Source organism: Dendrobium catenatum, unplaced genomic scaffold (genome assembly GCF_001605985.2).
Source record: "Dendrobium catenatum unplaced genomic scaffold, ASM160598v2 fragScaff_scaffold_754, whole genome shotgun sequence".
In the NCBI taxonomy this organism is placed as follows: Eukaryota; Viridiplantae; Streptophyta; class Magnoliopsida; order Asparagales; family Orchidaceae; genus Dendrobium; species Dendrobium catenatum.
This window is the reverse complement of record NW_021319216.1, coordinates 128,232-146,084: the sequence shown is the minus strand read 5'-3', so window position 1 is coordinate 146,084 and position 17,853 is coordinate 128,232. Positions and strand designations below refer to the sequence as shown.

At 36.9% G+C, this 17,853-nt stretch overlaps 1 protein-coding gene across 1 annotated transcript in view; it reads right to left on the bottom strand.

Annotated features, from left to right (window-relative positions):
- Positions 1-17,853, bottom strand: part of LOC110105937 — a 112,944-nt gene that overhangs the window by 32,726 nt on the left and 62,365 nt on the right. Inside the window, exons 12-16 of the mRNA XM_020835631.2 lie at positions 15,157-15,270; positions 14,806-15,051; positions 7,527-7,574; positions 7,233-7,373; positions 18-182 (exon numbers count right to left, since the gene is read on the bottom strand). Coding sequence (XP_020691290.1) covers positions 18-182; positions 7,233-7,373; positions 7,527-7,574; positions 14,806-15,051; positions 15,157-15,270 — 714 coding nt within the window. The remainder of the gene's footprint in view (positions 1-17; positions 183-7,232; positions 7,374-7,526; positions 7,575-14,805; positions 15,052-15,156; positions 15,271-17,853) is intronic.

Below are 17,853 nucleotides of genomic sequence, written 5' to 3'. Positions count from 1 at the left end.
AATATAGACAAAATAACCTTTGAACAGAGAGCAAAAAACAATGACGTTTTCTGCTGAGCTTGAGACGAGGACATCAACACAACATTTTGTGAATAACCTGGGTTGTCTCTCATGGTTTCACTTTCAGAAGCCCCATTTTCAGAATTCTGGGAACCGCCAAAGGATGATTCATGATTACATACCTACGAGGTTGTAAAAAATTGCAGAGGTTAAGATAAATGATTACATGCTAAAATTTTTAATACTAATTACACCTTTCTTGAAATTCGGTTAAGAGGTGCAGTAATAATCTAATTTACTTAGGTTTCTAATGACATTATATGGAATCTCTAAGAATAACAGAGACAAGATATTAATACAGTACAAAAATCAAATACTTCATACAATTATCAATCCATCTTTAGAATGTAAATAATGGATTTACATGACAAATTGGCATCAAGTATTCATTGTCTAAACCTACCTCCCAAAAGGAACTTGGACGTAACAATAGAGAGCTGAACCTACAAATTTACACAAGAAAAACATCCATCATATTCAGTCTTACTTTCTGCCATATAAGAATTCTCATCATCTCATAAAGCCTTCCTCATAAGTTTAAACATCATTTAATCCTATCATCTAAGAAGTTGTCCAATGAGGTATGGAGGAAAGCCATGAGAGAGAAAAGAAGAAGACTTCAAGAAGAACAAAAACATAGGAGATCATGGAGTTTCCTAGAGGAAAAAAATCAGTATGATGAAAATGGGTGTCTATAAGAAAATAGAAAATGGGTGGACCTTTTGAGAAATCTAAAGAAAGATTGGAAGGTATACACTAAAATTTATGGAGTAGATTGCAATGAAATGTTTACTCCAATTGCAAAGATGAATACAATAGGAGTTCTTTTTACAGCAGCTTGATGTTCAAAATGCATATTTTTTCATGGTGATTTAGAATAAATCTATATGGATATTTGATGCGGATATCGGCAAGAAGATTTGGCGCATCTATCACAGGAGGCGTCGTAAATCGACGGCTCTAATTTAAATTGTCATTTATGAGTTATTTTATGAATTTTAGCTCTTATTTTATGTTATTTCCTGTTTTACCCCTAGGTTAGCTTATTTGAGTGTTGTGGCCCAAGGGGCAATTTTGTAATTTTGATTTTTCTCATGTTGTGGCCTATATATAAGGCCTTAAGCTATTGTAATAGGGAATGAAGAATTAATATTAAAAATTTGTGTTCAGCAATTGTGCTCTTGTGAGAGGATGATAGTGAGATTTCTATGGAGAGGAATCGGAGTCTTCACCAGCCGCAGGATGCATCCGAGCTCGTGAATTGAAGTCCCTTGGAGAAGGGCAAAGAATCACCCGTCAGTCTTTGGAAGAGCCCAAGGCTCGCGATTTTTATCTTCTATCATTTATTTTCTATCTTTTTGTTTTATTTTGTTCCTTCTTATTGCTCCTCGTCGTCTTATTTTTTTATCTTCCTACTTCCATCGTCACGTCGTCTCCATCTCCACCTCGCCGCCGGTCCCTCACCCGAAAAACCTCCAAACCGCCGGCCATGGCTCCCTAGCCGGCCTCATCCTTTCTCCACTCTCCTTAGATTTCCTAATTTGGGGTGCATGATATTAGGACTTAATTTGAAATTCAAATTTATTTCCTAATTTAGCTCACCTATTTTTGAAAAGTGCTCAATTGAAATTATAAACCCATGACAATTTTGGATTTCAAATTTGAAAATTTTCCTAATTGGGTTTGATCCACATTTGGATGGTTTTAACTCTCCAATTCAAAATTCAAATTTGAATTAGGAGTTAAATGCCCCCTCAATTTCCTCCCTTTAATTAAGGAATTAATCGCAGCTTTAAATTTAAAATTTAATTTCATATTTAAGGATTAATTCACTTAAGTAATTGGGGCCCACTTATTTGAAATCAAACCCCTCTCCCTCCCTTTCTCCTAGGCCGGCCCCTCTTCCTCGTTCCTTTGCCTAATTAAGAGCCAATTAATGCTCCTAATTAACTCCCTCGTTCACTCAGAAAATTCCCTCCACAAATCCCGATCTTCTCTCCTCTTATTTACTCTAGAGATCTCCCCACGTTAACAACCTTTAATTTTGAAAACCAAAATTCTTTCCTGTATTCCCCAGCTGGCCGAATTTTCCCAACATCTTTACATTGGTTTTATACACTAAACCCTTCTCAAACTCCTCCCACATGGAGTCTACTATTTTCTAAGACTGCCGTCAAGGAATTCCAACCCTTGCTCTCACATCTCCAATAATCGTAAGCCTAATAACTGCTGTTTGGGAAGATCAAACTGCTGTCCAGCAGTTTGATCTAGACTGTTTTCACTACAGCACCATTGGAGAAGTCTCCCCTTGTCATACAACCCTTCCCAAAGTCAAAACAGCGACTTCTCGCATGGAGGGCTGACCCGGACACAGAATACGACCCCTCCTACGACAAACTCCTTCAACATATTGACTACTTGTTTCCGGACTTTGACTAAGTGCTTGGCATGTAACTTAGCCTAAACGGGGCCTCCTTTTCCCGTTCTACATCAATATTACTCTTACCTTTGGAGTTCTTGGAACCAACAAGGTCTACAAACCAAAAAAAGTATAATATGATCTCAAATAATCACCCAGAGCTTGTTTGGGAGGATTTACGAAAGTGATAGTTGGCCAAGGAGAACCAAAGCTTAAATGGTGTATGCTGATAAACTAATTGTAACAAGAAACGATAAGCTAGAAAAAGAATCTCTGAAGCGAAGTTTGATCAACTAATTTGAGATAAAGTGGCTAGGAAAATGGGAATACTTCCTAAGAATAGAGGTAGCTCACTCACAACATGGAAACTTCATTTTACTAAAGAAATGTCATTGATCTCCAGAAGAAAATAATAAATTACCATGCAAACCTGTCTACACGCAATGATCTGAATCATAAATTCAAGGAAGCAAAAGGTCTTATTGTGGACAAAAAAATGTACCAAAGGTTAGTGGAAAAGTTTATTTATCTAACTCATAAAAGACTAGATATAGCCTATTTTGCCAATGTTTAAGTCAATTTATGCATGATCAACGGGAAGCCCTTCTAGAGGCTTTCTATCAAATTCTACTTTGCTTAAAAGCTAATATGGAGAAAGGAATTTTGTATAAAAGAAACACAAGATTAGGTCTTGGAGCTTACAAAGGCGTAGACTATGTAGGTTCACATGTGGACATGAGATCCACCTACGAATATTGCATCTTTCTTGAGAAATATCTTGTTGCATGGATGAACAAAAAAGTAAAACACAGTAGCAAAGTTTGGTGCAAGTGGAATTTGGGCAATGGCACAAGGGATATATGGGTTGCTATGTATTGACCTCTACAGAGAAAAAAAAAATCATCAAATCTCACGTAACTGTCTCGGCTGTCCGACGATGCGCGCACGAGTTCAGCGCATCGTGCTCCGCACGACAGATGTTGTTGCCCACAACCTTCGTCTCATCGCCACAATCTCCTTTTACCTCATCATTAAAATGAAGACCAACGACGCTTCATTCTTCTTCTTCCTCTCACATACAACCTCTGTCTCACCTTTGCCGAATTACAACCATTCGAGCTCCTCACACAGCCGCAGCCCACTTACATTCGGCCGATCCAACCTCAGCCGACTGCACCTATCAGATCGACCTCGCAAACCCTCCAGATTCAATAGTCAATCTCCCCTATGTCGTTCGACATCATCACACCCGTCCTCTTCTCACTCGACAACACCTCCGACCAGCCGATCAACACAGCCAAAACTGCACAAACTCATCACCTTCGATCCCTCTCCCATTCGCAAACCCAGCTCCGACTAAAGCAGTAGTCTCCTTCCTCATGCTCGCAAGCTGTTCAGACTCAACTCCCTGTGACAAAATCAAACCTTGAGCTGCATACATCCGTCTAACTGCAAGCCCTAACTGTCTGATCCCACTCCAATCTTCCTGCTTTAAACCAACTCGACCCCAAGCAACCATAACCAGCCTCTCCAACCTCCCTCTCATGTTCTCTCTGCTCGATTCCCCCAAGCATCCGCAAGACCACTTGCCCCGCTAAAACTACCTCTCTGCTGATCTCCAAAAGCCGCCAATAGCAAGGTAATCCCTATCAAGTTAATATTGGTGTTAATAATATCCATTAAAATTAATATTAATAATGTTATTATTATTATTATTATAAATAGATGTGTGTGTGTATATATATATATGTGTGTTTGTGCGCGCGCCCGCGTGCACAAAAAAATAAGATGACAAAAAAAAGAGAAATACAAAAAGAAAGAAAAAAAGGAGAAAAAAAAAAGAAGAAAAAAATGGAGAAGTGAAATTTGAAACATGTCCTCGATTTTCATGCCTTTGAAGCCGTTGCTTCAACACCATCATTGTCACCCATGCACTAGGTATAATGATCCAAACCCCGTTCTCGGCTCTTTCTTAGCATGGTACGAGGGAACCCAGTGCGACAGTTGTGGCGAGACGGGTAGATCCTTTCTACGTATTTCTTTGCGTGACGGGGACAACTCTAAGTACCCGTACGCGCCTCAGTGCCTGCAGGGAAAGAATTATGCATTTCAAAAGCAAGTACCCCTGAAGACCCATACACGCCTTTCTTAGCGTGGTGGGATTGAAGACCACGACCGCAGTGTCTTCGGACACCTACTTACTATACACGTCTTTCTCGGTGTGGTGGGAAGGCCCAGCCCCCCAAATTTCCCCCAAGCAGGGGATACGTCGGGGTACTGCGGAAATTCAGAATGAGAATGAACAAAATTGAAAGAATAACACGGGACAAAATTTGAACTAACAGCAAGGAATAGAACCGAAATTTTAAAACGCACAATCAAATAAAGAAATTCGGATGTCAAATGATAAATTCAATGCATTCAATCAAGCATAAATGAACAAGCACGAGACTTGCAACGAACAATACCTTCAATGCACAAATGATATTCAATAAATTCCAAATAATGCTAGTCTACTGCAAAGAGTATAAACACCTCCTATATGTAATAATGAAAGACTGTACAATCAATAGCCAACCTGTAGATTGAAATGGTGGCACTTGCAATTAATGGTAGAAGACATGGCATGTGCACTACAACTCACACAAGTCCAACAGGCGATGAATGTAACAATGCCTTGCAGTCAACATCAACAGCTTGCATACAACTGATGCTACTACAAACAAGCACACTATGTTGCCTATTAATGAGGATGGTAGGCATGATGCAAGCACAAGGATCTCCCTACAAGCACATTAAAGGGGATTGCCATAAATGTACTGTAGAGAACCTACAAAGTGATGGTTCATATGCAAGCTGGATATGACACCAGTATAATGACTCTCCTACAAGCACATTTAAGAAGATTGTAGTAGATTCGTAAGTATGGGATTTACGATGTGATAATACATGTGCAAGCTGAAATCAGAAGCCCTCTACAAGCATGAACACCCGCAAGCAACTGTAGGAAGCCCGTCAAGCTACAGTAGTCCACCTACGGGTGATGAAAAACAATATGCAATAGATGCCAGATCACCCCTACAATCACCTACCACTCAATGCCAAGCAAAGACACTTATCTCCTGCAGGCAAAGACGATTGACTTGCAACAGATGTAAGCACCTACGAGTTACTGTAGGGGACCATCACACACACCAAATGCTACCTATGAGCAGATATAAAAGAGCTATAGTAAATGCAAGTACCTACAAGCAGCGTTGGAGAACCCACGATGTGCGTAGCATCTTGCCAGCGAAAGTGGCAAGTGATATGTAGTATCACTTGCGAAGAATAGCAGATGACCCATCTAAAGAAGATTGAGTTGAAGCTCAACTGCTCGATTTGCTTGAATATTTTGGACCAACCAATGTAGCCACCTCGTGATCATACTGTGTCTAGTTCTTGCGATGGGATATCCAAGAATGATGGATACAATTGTCCTGATTGCATACTACCTTAATACAGTTGTCCTGATTGCATACTACCTTATGAAAGCAAAGATTTGAGACATATCACTCATATTGAAAAGTTTCTTACAATTTACAAAAATATGAGTTCATTATATCATCTTCGCATCAAGGTTCCTCATATGACATTAATGATGTTAATGTACCTACCCTGTCTCGTACATCAACCATGCTAAGAAGAGTTAAGATAAAGACGAATCAGTGTAAGGAGAAATCCCGCCGAGAGGAAGGTCCCAACTATAACACTAAGCATACGAAATTGAATGATTTTATGAATGATTATGTAGAATCAAAGAATGAGCAGTTGAAGAAAATACCTCATCCTATAATTTCAAAACAATTTTCTCCCCATTTCACCCACAGAGTCGTGGAGCTCTAGTAAGAGGCCTAGCCCCCAAGGTCACTCGTCAACTCATAAATGTCTACATTGTAGCGCAAGTCCTTGGGCCCTCTATCACATCACACTTGACCAAAGCCTCGACACAACTCCCATTAAGGAGGCTAATGTCTTTGTTGTTTCCTCCTTTGTTCATCGTGCCAATGTCATCAAGGCGTGACACTTCATCAGGAACAAAATCAAGGTCATGGTGTCAATCTAGAAGGGGTTTATGAAAGTGCTAACTAAGGTGTAAAAAAAGAACAAGAAAATTTTCAATTGTCCGCAGAGGCGATGGGCACAGCAGCAAGCAGCTAGGGAAGAGCAAGGTTGGCGACGAGCAGCTAGAAAGGAATCAAGTGTGTGCTTTGGCCATTCATCGGGAAAGGAGGAGATAGGTTTTTTTGTTTTTGAAAAAAAATAAATTTGTATTAGAAAACAAACTTTTTTTTTTATCATCTTAGACCATAAATAAAAAAATAAAAAAACAAATTGAAGATATAACCTATAGCAATAGCAAGCCAAACAAACCTTCAATTTACTCATCAAGGAATTTTGACTCCATTTTTATGCAAAAAAAAAATATGAGATTCTAATAAAAGATATAAAATATATCAATAGCAAGCTAAAAATGGGTATTCATTCACATAGATTGTTCTCAACAAGGACTTTCTTTCCTTTCAGAGCACTACAAGAACAAAATGCCAAAAAATCATGTATCAGCTATCCATTATCCAATTATATTATGTAATTGTTCTCTAATGTAAACACCTAGAACAGAAAATCTAAGAAATCAATATATTAGCGTAAAGAAAAACCTAATATAAACATTAAAGAGCTCAAAATCGCATTTAAGAAAGTAGTTTATTACTTCAGTTCTCTGTCCACTAGAACTGGTACATTGGGACTCTGCCTCTGAAACTTGATGATTGACAACAGATAACAGCATTTTTTTAGCAAAGCTTTCAATGTGTTCTGAGGCATATTGCAGAATATAGAGCTTATTTACCACCTAAAAATAAAGAAAAGAATGAAATCAGAACTCAAATACTAAGGATATGCTTGTTGAAGAGAAAATTATCTTGTAGAGAAGCACAATAGCATATCATAAAAGGAAGAAAAAAAATAGAGAAGAACGGATAACATAGAGATTTTTATTGCATACCAGCCGAACAGCTTTCGTTCTAACTTCCTCTTTAGCATGAACGGCACACTGCAAACACACATCAATCTCATAAGTTCTTTTGTCATGAAAAGTGGCTGATCATATACTATCTCCTGATTCAGGATTCATAACAAATATCAACTTCTAAACTAAGTGCAACTCAAGCAAACATGACAATAAAATTGCCTACAGAAGATTAAACATATTTCTTTATGCTTGAAATTATTCAAATTAAGAAATTCTAGGAATATAAATAGAAGAGAGAACAGCCGTTCATAATGACATCGGGTTAAATTAAATTAAGAGAATAAATGTTTCCCAATAATATACTGATAAGCATTCCATCAAAGTGACAAATCTGGTTCGAAGAATAAATAAATAAATGATCCTGTTAGCGCCCAGTTTGATTCCTCCTTCTAAAGCAGATATAAACTGATGGTTTCTTATGTTGTACACCTCCATTTTACCCAAAATAATGTATGCATGCTAAAGAAACTATAAAGTATGCATAAACAATAAATAAAAAATTTGCTTATCTATCTTTTTTTTCCGTCACCCTAAGAACAAAATAAACCATACAATCAACATAAACATGCATTATCCTAAAGTAACAGATCCTAACAATGTGGCATATATAGATGTTCAAAGCAATGCAACCATAACAGCAGTTTAATTGAACATATGTGGTAGAAAAAAACTTCATAAACTTGATGTATCATGGTTTATACTATCCTAAAGTGCTGAAGAACCATGAAAATTAAAAAAAGGAAAAAAACAGTAAGATCAAAAGAAAAGACTATGCTGACTGTCAAATATTGTCCCAACCATCCCAATCATCCCTTCCCTCTTGATCCTATAGCCAACATAGACATCCGAGGGAGGCTCACCGGGATCACACCAATCTCCTTCCATATTTTCGTGGTCTAATTTAGGAAGGATTATATTAATGCAATTATGCATGATTTGTTTCCTTTTTAAGATATCTTGTATAAATCTATAAATAGGGAGAGCATTATACAATGAAATTAAGTCTTTTCTCTATCCAATTCTCTGAATTTAACATGGCATAGGAGCCTTCATGCTGTTACCGTAATTCTGAGTTTTTTTTCTACTATCGTGCCTTCATTGCCGGCCTTCTCTTGATAAATGAGAGGGAGCATATTCCAGCTTGGTTCTATCTTTTGCATCTATCCAATCGAGAGAGAGATTGAAAGCAAGATAGGGGAGAGACTGAGAACCCAGATCCCTACGTGCATCTGGCCGAGCGAGGGAGCAAAAAGAATCGAGCAACTATCTGTGTACGTGAAGCAGACCAAACCGAGCAGTTCGTGTGGACTGAGAATCGATCAAGCAAAACAATCGAGCAAGGGACCTACGCCTGTGGCTTCTGCATGTGAATCGAGGCCCTTTCCTCTCGCGTGCATGCAAGTGATGGAGCCAGGGGGAGGGGTCGAGCAAGGCTTCTCTCGCATGAAGCCTGAGTCGTTTGTGATTCCACTCCCTTGCTATCCTATTTATAACCAATGCAGCATTCATTGTTGCGCTGCACCTTGCTGGCTTGATTGATATAGCCTTCATCGCTACCCTTTGACGTCATAATGTTTGAAGTTAATTCCTCCCAAAGCTTTTGACCAAATGGAGAACTCTATGGTGTAACAAGAAAGAGGAGGCCTCCAAAATATGCAACCTTCCTATCGCTTAAATGGGAAGAAATACTTGATGTGGTCTCAATTTGTGATGACCTACTTAAAAGGAAAAGGAAAGATGAATCACCTCATTTGGTAGAACTAAAAGGAGATCCAAATTTGTGGGCATGGGATGAAGCGAATTCCATGATTATGTCATGGTTGTTGAATTCCATGACTCTATAAATTAGTGATACTTTCATGTTCCTATCTACTACAAAGGACATATGAGATGCCACCAGGCAAACCTCAAAAGCTTGGGATGATACTCAAGTCTTCAAAATTAAGGTAAAGGTGGGAAGCACAAAACGAGGAAGCAAGAACATGATTAAATATGTCACTCTCCTCTAAGGCTTGTGGAAAGAACTTGATCACTACATATGTATAGAAACCAAGTGTCCAGAATATGCTGTTATCATGACAAGCTTTATTGAGAAAGATAAGTGTATGATTTTCTTGCTAGATTAAATGCAAAGTTTGACCAAGTTAAAGTTAAGATCTTTGGCAAAGAGGAGACACATTCACTATTTGAGACCATTCTCTCATTTGTGCTGGAGGAAAGCCGACAAGAGGTAATGCAGGAACCAAAGGCTATTGAAGGTTCAATAATGGTGACAACCAAAGAAACATTATGGAAGAAAAGAGGTATGGATTCCTCAAAACTTAAAGACAATAAAGACTCTTTGGTGCATCTATTTGATAGAATGGTCCCACGGCCGGTCCTGGTAGCAAAACAAGGGAAGTTCTGCCCCCATCAATGTCGCCCCCTTGATAGTGGGTTCCACAAGCTTAATTAGGGGGAATGAGGGGGTTTAGGAGGAAATTTTTAAATGGAATGGGTTGTTTGGGAATTAGAGGGGATTAATGTTTGTTTAAGAGGGAATTGCTCCTAGGGTTTGTTTTTTTTATCTCAGTTTTTGGTTTCTTGTTGGGAGGGAAGTTCTTGCTCAAGTTGTTTAGGCTCTAGCCGCCAGCTAGGGATTTGGGAGAGCCGAATCATTCTCTCTAATAGGGGATCCATAGTATCCATTCCATTGTATCCTTCTTCTCAAGTGAAGCAATTTTAGGGTGTCATTTTGTTTGTGTCAAAGTTTGAAGCGTCCAAATTGTAAGTGTCTTGCAAGAGTTGTTTGTAAGTCTTGTCTAAGTTGTAATAGTTTTTATATTATGAAGTAAAGTTGTTGTTTTTAGTTTATTTGTCTATTCTATGTCTTTATTTCTTTGTTCTTAGAAAGGTAATCTTTTTGTGATCAAAAATTTGGGTCCCTCCTCTCCCAAATTTTTGATTGCATCATAATCTTTAAATAAAAGGTGTTTGTCAACTCTCCCTTGTCGCTTGCTGATTTTTTTTGTGAGAAAGAGTCCCTTTTCTAACAAATTGGTATTAGAGCATCGATTCGGCATATTTATGGCTGGGAGAAATATGTAAGCAAGGGAGGGGTCAAAACAAGTTGAGATTTAAATTTTGTGAGTTTCTTTATCTCCACTAAAAATCAGCTCATTAATGAGCTTCTTCTTTTTCAGCTCATTAATATCTAGTAGAGAGCCTTTTAAGCTCATAAATTAAAGATTAATTAGATTCATCCCCTCCTCCTTGTGGCTCTTAGGTTTCTTCCCTTGCCTTTATTTATGACTTTTTGGTTTCTTCCCTTGTGTCTCTTCCATTCCCCTTTGTCCCGTGGATTTCCATGCTTGTCCCTTGGTTTTTTGTGCTGGGTGGTTTTTCCTGTGTCTTTGGTGCCTCAATTCATTCCAGGCCTCTTTGGTTCATGCGGCTGCCTCTTCGAAATCTTCCTGGGCTGCTTTCCCGTGGCTGTTGGGGCTTTTTTTGTGACTTTGGTGCTTTGTTTTCAGTATAGAATTATGAGTGGGATGTTGGCTTTTCATTTCCCTCATTTAAATTAAGAATATGAAGGGTTTTTTTTGGAGTTGTTTGGTTTCTCCTCTCTTGCCTATAAATATGAAATTTTTTGAGAGGGAATGAGAGTTAAAAATGTGATTTTTGGAAAGAAACCTGAGGGTTTTCTTGGATAGCTTGCGAGCTATGCCACTTCTTCCTCTCTTTGTCTAGGAAAGCTTGCGAGCTTCTCCTCCTCCTCGCCGCAAGTATCAACCTCACCTATATCCTTCTTCTAATGGAATGAAGCTCCTTTAGGTTCGTTTGTGTCCATGTTATTAAAGTATTTGTAAGGTGTTTGTGTTCAAGATTTGTAAGTGTCCAAGTTGTAATAGTCTTTTATCTTATAAAAAGTTTGTTTTGTCTAATTCGTCTAGTTTGTGTGAGTTCATTTTAGTTTTTATTATCTAGAAAGTTTTCTTTTTTGTGATAAAAAATTTGGGTCACATCAGAGAAAAATGGAAGTATTGGAAGGAGATATGGGACAATTAAAATTAGTTTTTTTGGAAAAGATTTTTTAATTTGAAAATCAATTTTCAGTTGTTCATGAAAAGATGGATGGAAAGTTTGCCGTCGTGGAAGAAATCTTGAAGAAGTTACTTGAAGCTGAGCCAAAGACGACGTCATCGAAGGCGAAGGGAGTCACCGATGATCAAGGAAGTGGTAAAACTCAAATCTGACAAGGAGGATTTAGAATTTTTGGAGGGAGATGGGATGCCTCCCCTAGAACTTATTTCTAGGGAGGAGAGTAGTAGGTTTGAACAAATGGGTGCTAATTTTTCGAGAAGGGAGGCTGATTTTGAGTGAATGGGTGATGATATAGAAAGAAGAAGGGGGGATTTTGAAGAAAGGTTTGGGTACGAGAACAAAAGGGAGGATCGGGACACTCGTGGAGGTCCACCAATTTGTGGGATGGGCGGTTATGGAGGATGTAGGGGAAACGGAGGCGAACCGAGAGCGAGGAAGCTGAAGATGCCCATCTTTAAGAAAATACAACAACGAAGTTGAACTACACCTATCAGATTAAATACCCTTGCTACAGTAAATTTCATTAATAAACAACAAACCTATATAAAACTTTAGGGAAATAGTTCAAATGAAAACTAATTACACAACTTTTACATTATTACAATTCAACATATGCTTCTACAGTCGAATTAATCCATTTGATGTGTAGAACACAATAGCATGTTTTTTATAATTTTTATTAAAGTTAGTATTTTAGGGTATAATTTATCTTGTAAAATTAGGTATTACATCAGTGGTGCCTAAATTGCTCCCTTATTAAAAAGCTTAAAGAATCAATATACTGCAAAAAAATGGCATAAAGATTTTCAAACTTTGGAACTATACCTTCAATAAATTAAAAGATCTCACCTTTTTATCTAACCATATGGGAGTATGAAACTGTTAGAACCGCATTGTGCTTCCATGCCCACTCCTATTTCCTTTTCCTTGGAGTTGTCAACTAATCTTGACAATCAAGACTTGAAGGAGGTTGCTCCCCATTAATCTGGCATAGGGGATCAATGGCGTGTAAAAACATAGGCTTGTCAATTCTTTCCTAATAGATCTGTGAAATCCTTAATCAAATATTTCTTTTTCTTTTGTATCCTTCTTTTAAATCCTAATAATTGTGCATTACTCTTATGTATAATTTCAAGAAATGGGCTAAAAGCCCCTGCTTTCTCAACCTTTTTCTCTGTAGATACACAATCAAGGGATTAATCCCCTATATCCTCCATCTCCTCCTGCAACTCCTATTTTATCTCATGCTCCTGCACGTCATCCACAATGTCAATTGAGTGAATGGTTGGATCAATCTCAAGCATCATCTCGCTCTGCTCATTTCTTCCATGCTCCTCCCTACTTGAAAAACTATGAACAAGAGTGATCAAAACATCCAATTTTCTCTCCAGCCTTATTTGATTATTCTCCAACCTAATCTAGTTCCTCTTCAACTCATGCATAATGACAAAAAGCTACTTTAAACCTTTCATAGGAGGGCATGGACTAACTTACAACTATATGTGCTTCTGCTGCCTCACTTGGTCTCTCCTAAAAAATGAGAGTGCTAGTCCTCTTCTTTATAACTCTTACTAAGATATATTAAATAGGAATATGTACAACGGATTTATAGAAGTCCTCATAAGCTCTATGCATCTGTGTAGTATGGACAGTCATTCACAAAAAATAAGATAGAAAAGGCTTGTGAGTTAATTTACAATAAACATGAAACACATAAACCAAAAATACACACAGGTGCTCTTCCCTAGTTGCATTTTAATTATTAGCAATGGTAAAAAAATCCTTGCCTATAAGCACCTTATTATTTTTCCAACTTAATGTCCTTGGTGCCCTTTCTCCAAAGAGATCAACATATCTCCTCCCCAGCTCTGGAATGGCTTCATAAATTGAAACTATAGAAATATTGGATATCTAGTTAAAATGCATTGGTTTGGGTCATTCTTCTTTGAATGTGGCCATGTAGTGCACCATATCCATTTTTAGCCCTCCTAGTGTTCTCTCTCCAAAATCATCCTACCCCACGGGTATCCAAAAATGCTTTCTCAACATCAAACAAATCAAGCATCTCAGTTAAAACAGTATTATGTTTATCATAATTGGGGAGGACACAATCTACAAAAAGTGCACTCCATGAAAGCATTCTCCAAATCTTTATTTTGGAACTTACCAAGCAGCCAACTACATATGCTTATTTTGGAACTCGTCAAATTGGAATTCTATAAATTGCAACCCAATGATCAAAGTAAACTCAACAACTTCAAATTTAGTGTTCTTCCCTACAATGCTGAGCATAGAGGAGCATCCCTCATTCTCAAAATCAATCATCATGAATAACAATAGATAAAATCAGGGACCTAGACACCTGCGGTATAAGAGTTTTGAAGAACTAAAAAAAGGGGTGTGTCTCTCGGCCTCGATAATGAGATCTTTAGCCCTGAACTGTCTAATCAAACTCACCATCACACCTTAAACTTTGTATGTGACCGAGCACTACAATGCTCTCTACTAGTATAACTAGTGCAAACATCTGCATTAGAGAAAAATAACTCAAATGAGTTAATTTTCAAAAGAGCTAATGAAGGTAAAACGAAATGAAACATCTATGAACCATCTTCAAAATATGATTTAACCATTTTTTATCATGATTCAAATAACAATCAAATCATAATCAAACCATGTTCGAACTATGATCAAATAATGGTTGAAATATGATCGAACTATCTAATCATGATTCGAACAATCTCCGAACCACGATCAAACCATGATCTAATCGTCTTCGGACGATGATCAAATGATGATCGAACCATCTTTGAACATGGTTGAATTATCATTGTTCAAACATTGTTTGATCATGATTCAAACCATAATTTGAACCATCTTCGAAATGCAGTAAATACAAAAGGAGAGCATTCTCCAACAGTTTAAAGTATATCAGAAAAAAGTTTCAGTAAACAACATGATGTCAAACATAAACAAATAATAATCCCCAATAAAGCAAATAATCAAAAAATGCATACGACCATAACTTTTGGCATGGTTGCCTGTTATTTTTTTAAGCAAAAAAAAAAAAGGCTAAAAAATGCAACTAGATCCTGTTCGAAATATTATTTATACTCATACAATGCATTCTTATAGAAAAGACAAATTTTGCAAACAAAAAAGTATTTACCTTCAAAGCAATCTCCAAGCAAGCTAAACGATTAGATGGACGACTCAAAATTAGACTCCATAAAGTACCCAAACCCTGAGTAGCTCGATCGCCATCAAAAGCATCTTTCTTAAGGTGATCATAAACACTTGAGTAGCAAACATCCTCCAAAAATCTCAATGCAGAGTCGGGCAAAAATGGAGCTTCTCCAAGAAGTCTACTAAAGGACTTATCTGAAGCTGAAAATGAATCAATAAGGCCTTTTGCCTACAAGATTTAATGCTCATGTCAGAGATGCATGAAACATTTCTATAAAAAAACATTAAAAAAAAAATACCAACACTAATAATTAACCGAAATTTAAAAACTCACACTAGATAGTAGAAATTTCTCATAATTACTCGCAGCAATGTTGGAACTTTCATTTGATTCAGATATCATAATAGCATGAATATGGTATAGCACAAGCATTGTGAGCTCATGTCCCTGAAAAAAGAGTCATAAGAGAAGCAATTCAGCAAGACAACAATACAAAGGGCATACAAAAAATATTTTCCAGGGAAGAATTTAATATTTAGAACAAAATATGAAAATTCAATAAAAGAATATTACTTTAACTATGCAGCACGCATGCGTGTGTTTGGTTGAAATTACATTAATCCCTAATAAAATATATGAACCCACCAACAATTAGTTATCTACAACAAGATGGCAAATTATTTGCTTCCTTCCAAATTAATACATGCTTTAAATTATAGACGAAGAAGCCAAAGACGTACAAACATGGATTTTTTTTTAAATTTTGGCCAAAAAATAAGTATGAACTTCAAGTGGTGCCCTTTTTTTCTAAAGAATAAATCACAACCATTAAATATGGTTATTAAACTATGATTTAGTTCACAAAGAATTGCAGGACGATAGGAAAAAGTTAGAAGTTGAAAATTTCATATACTGAACTAAAAACATAAGTTTATTATTAAATCATAGTCAAAATTGAAAAAAATCATAGTTAAAATTATAAGTTCTTGTTTCTTCTGGTTATTTTAAGTTTTTTTTTTTTTTTTTTTGCGCAGTAGATAGGTTCAAAGCTATGCTCTCTTCTTTTACTGTAAATTCAGAAAAAATGATGTTGTTTTAATATACTTATTGAAGATAAATTTTCAGTGGTAGCATATGGTTCTGAGGTTAAGTAGTGCTTCCTTTGAATATTTGTTGGTTTAAAGAGAAGGAAAATGTCTGGTGGAAAGTTTTCTATAAATGAAGTTAAATGAAACATGAAAAAGCTTGCAGCATAGCTCTACATCAAAGCAACAAGTGCAAACAAGCATTTGCAGAATTAACTTCAAAAGCAATTCGTTGGATATTTCAAGAAGTGGAAAAAACTAAACGAGCCATCCTTCTGGCTGTTAGACTCGAGATGAGTCAAAAAAAAACACCAGTAAATATCCCATTTATCAATCAGTAAGAAAACAAATGAAAAACACCCTGAACTACTAAGAGCAAAAAGATAAGCGCCAAAAAGTTACATATGACAAGAAAAAGCTACTGAAAGAATTCCCTTAAGAAAGGAAATACCACCTAAAATACATGAATCTGAGAGAAATTATATGTCACACATCAAGCAGATTTTACGATTGGCACACTTCTTTAGGATGGCATAGGAAACTTTAGTAAAACTTACTAGCACAACATGCCATCCCCTAAAATTGATATTTTAGTAAACAGCAGATTTGGGTCGACTAAGTAGAGAAGAAACCATGAACAAGGATGGACTCTACAACTTTATGGGTATCAAGCACATATCAGCCAAGAAAGAGTTATCTAGACCGCTATAGCAACAAGTTACAAATTGATTTTAAAATTTGAATCCCTGAAATTCTTAACATCATAGTGAAGAAAAGGTCAACAAGAAATTTCGTTGCCATTCAGTCCTCGTAAGATCCTCCAACAACCACCAAGGCAACCAAAGAGGAGAGGATTAGGACAATGACCGTGAAAAAACGGCTCTATTGCTGGAGATAATTAAAAACACCATATTACCAAAATGGAACCTGTCTAATATGATGGAAAGATTAACCCACACCCACCGAAAAAGATCAAAAGAGAATAAGAATTAAAAATAATTGGAACCATTTACTTGAACCCATTATTGTTCACAAAATTAAAACCTGGACACTTACCAACACTTACCACACATCTTAGAATGGGATCTAGCAGATACTTTATTCTAATAATTCAAAGAAATAATTCAGACAGTTCCACCTCCTTGTGACCTTCTTATCACTTCGACAGCTTAAAAAAAGCAACACTCTTGAGCCTGTTCAAGTTAAGATAAATAAGGAGAAATTTGTTTAGTTAAACTGAATTTAAATCAACGAGATTTCCCCTGGCGCTTGATAAGGAATTATTTAGATCTAGGGTCGAAACTCATAACTTATAAAACATTCCCATTACAGGAGAACACATTCAAATCTCAATCAAGGTAGTCACTTAAGCACAACTTTTAGCCTAAGATTTAGTTAGAAGAAAGTGGCTTGGGGGATATAGATAAACCTGATCAAGATCTCATATTTCCGACATCATTTCGAGTCTGCAAATAAACCTACTATGCTAAAACCATAGGGCTTTTAGACTTAACATCTTGGAAGTCCGATTAACAATCATGGATTGCCTCCTCTTGAAACAACCTGAGTAGACCGAATTGGAAGAATGTTTTGCAAATATACTTTTAAGTTTGCCATCAACAATTCATTAACAAAGAACTTGCAAACAACAACAACAACATCATCAAGCCTTTATCCCACTACATGGGGTCGGCTACATGAATCCTTTTTCTCCATTGTGTCCTATTAAAAGTCAAATTCTCGTTTAAATCTAATAAAGAAAGGTCATTCCTAATATTTTCTAACCATGTCTTTTTAGGTCTACCCCTACCTTTCTTAACATAAGTCAAATCTAATACCTCTACTCTCCTAACAGGGTCATCGGAAAGCCGCCGTTTTATGTGACCAAACCATCTAAGGCGACACTCTCTAATCTTATCTTCTACTGGAGCTACTCCAACCTTTT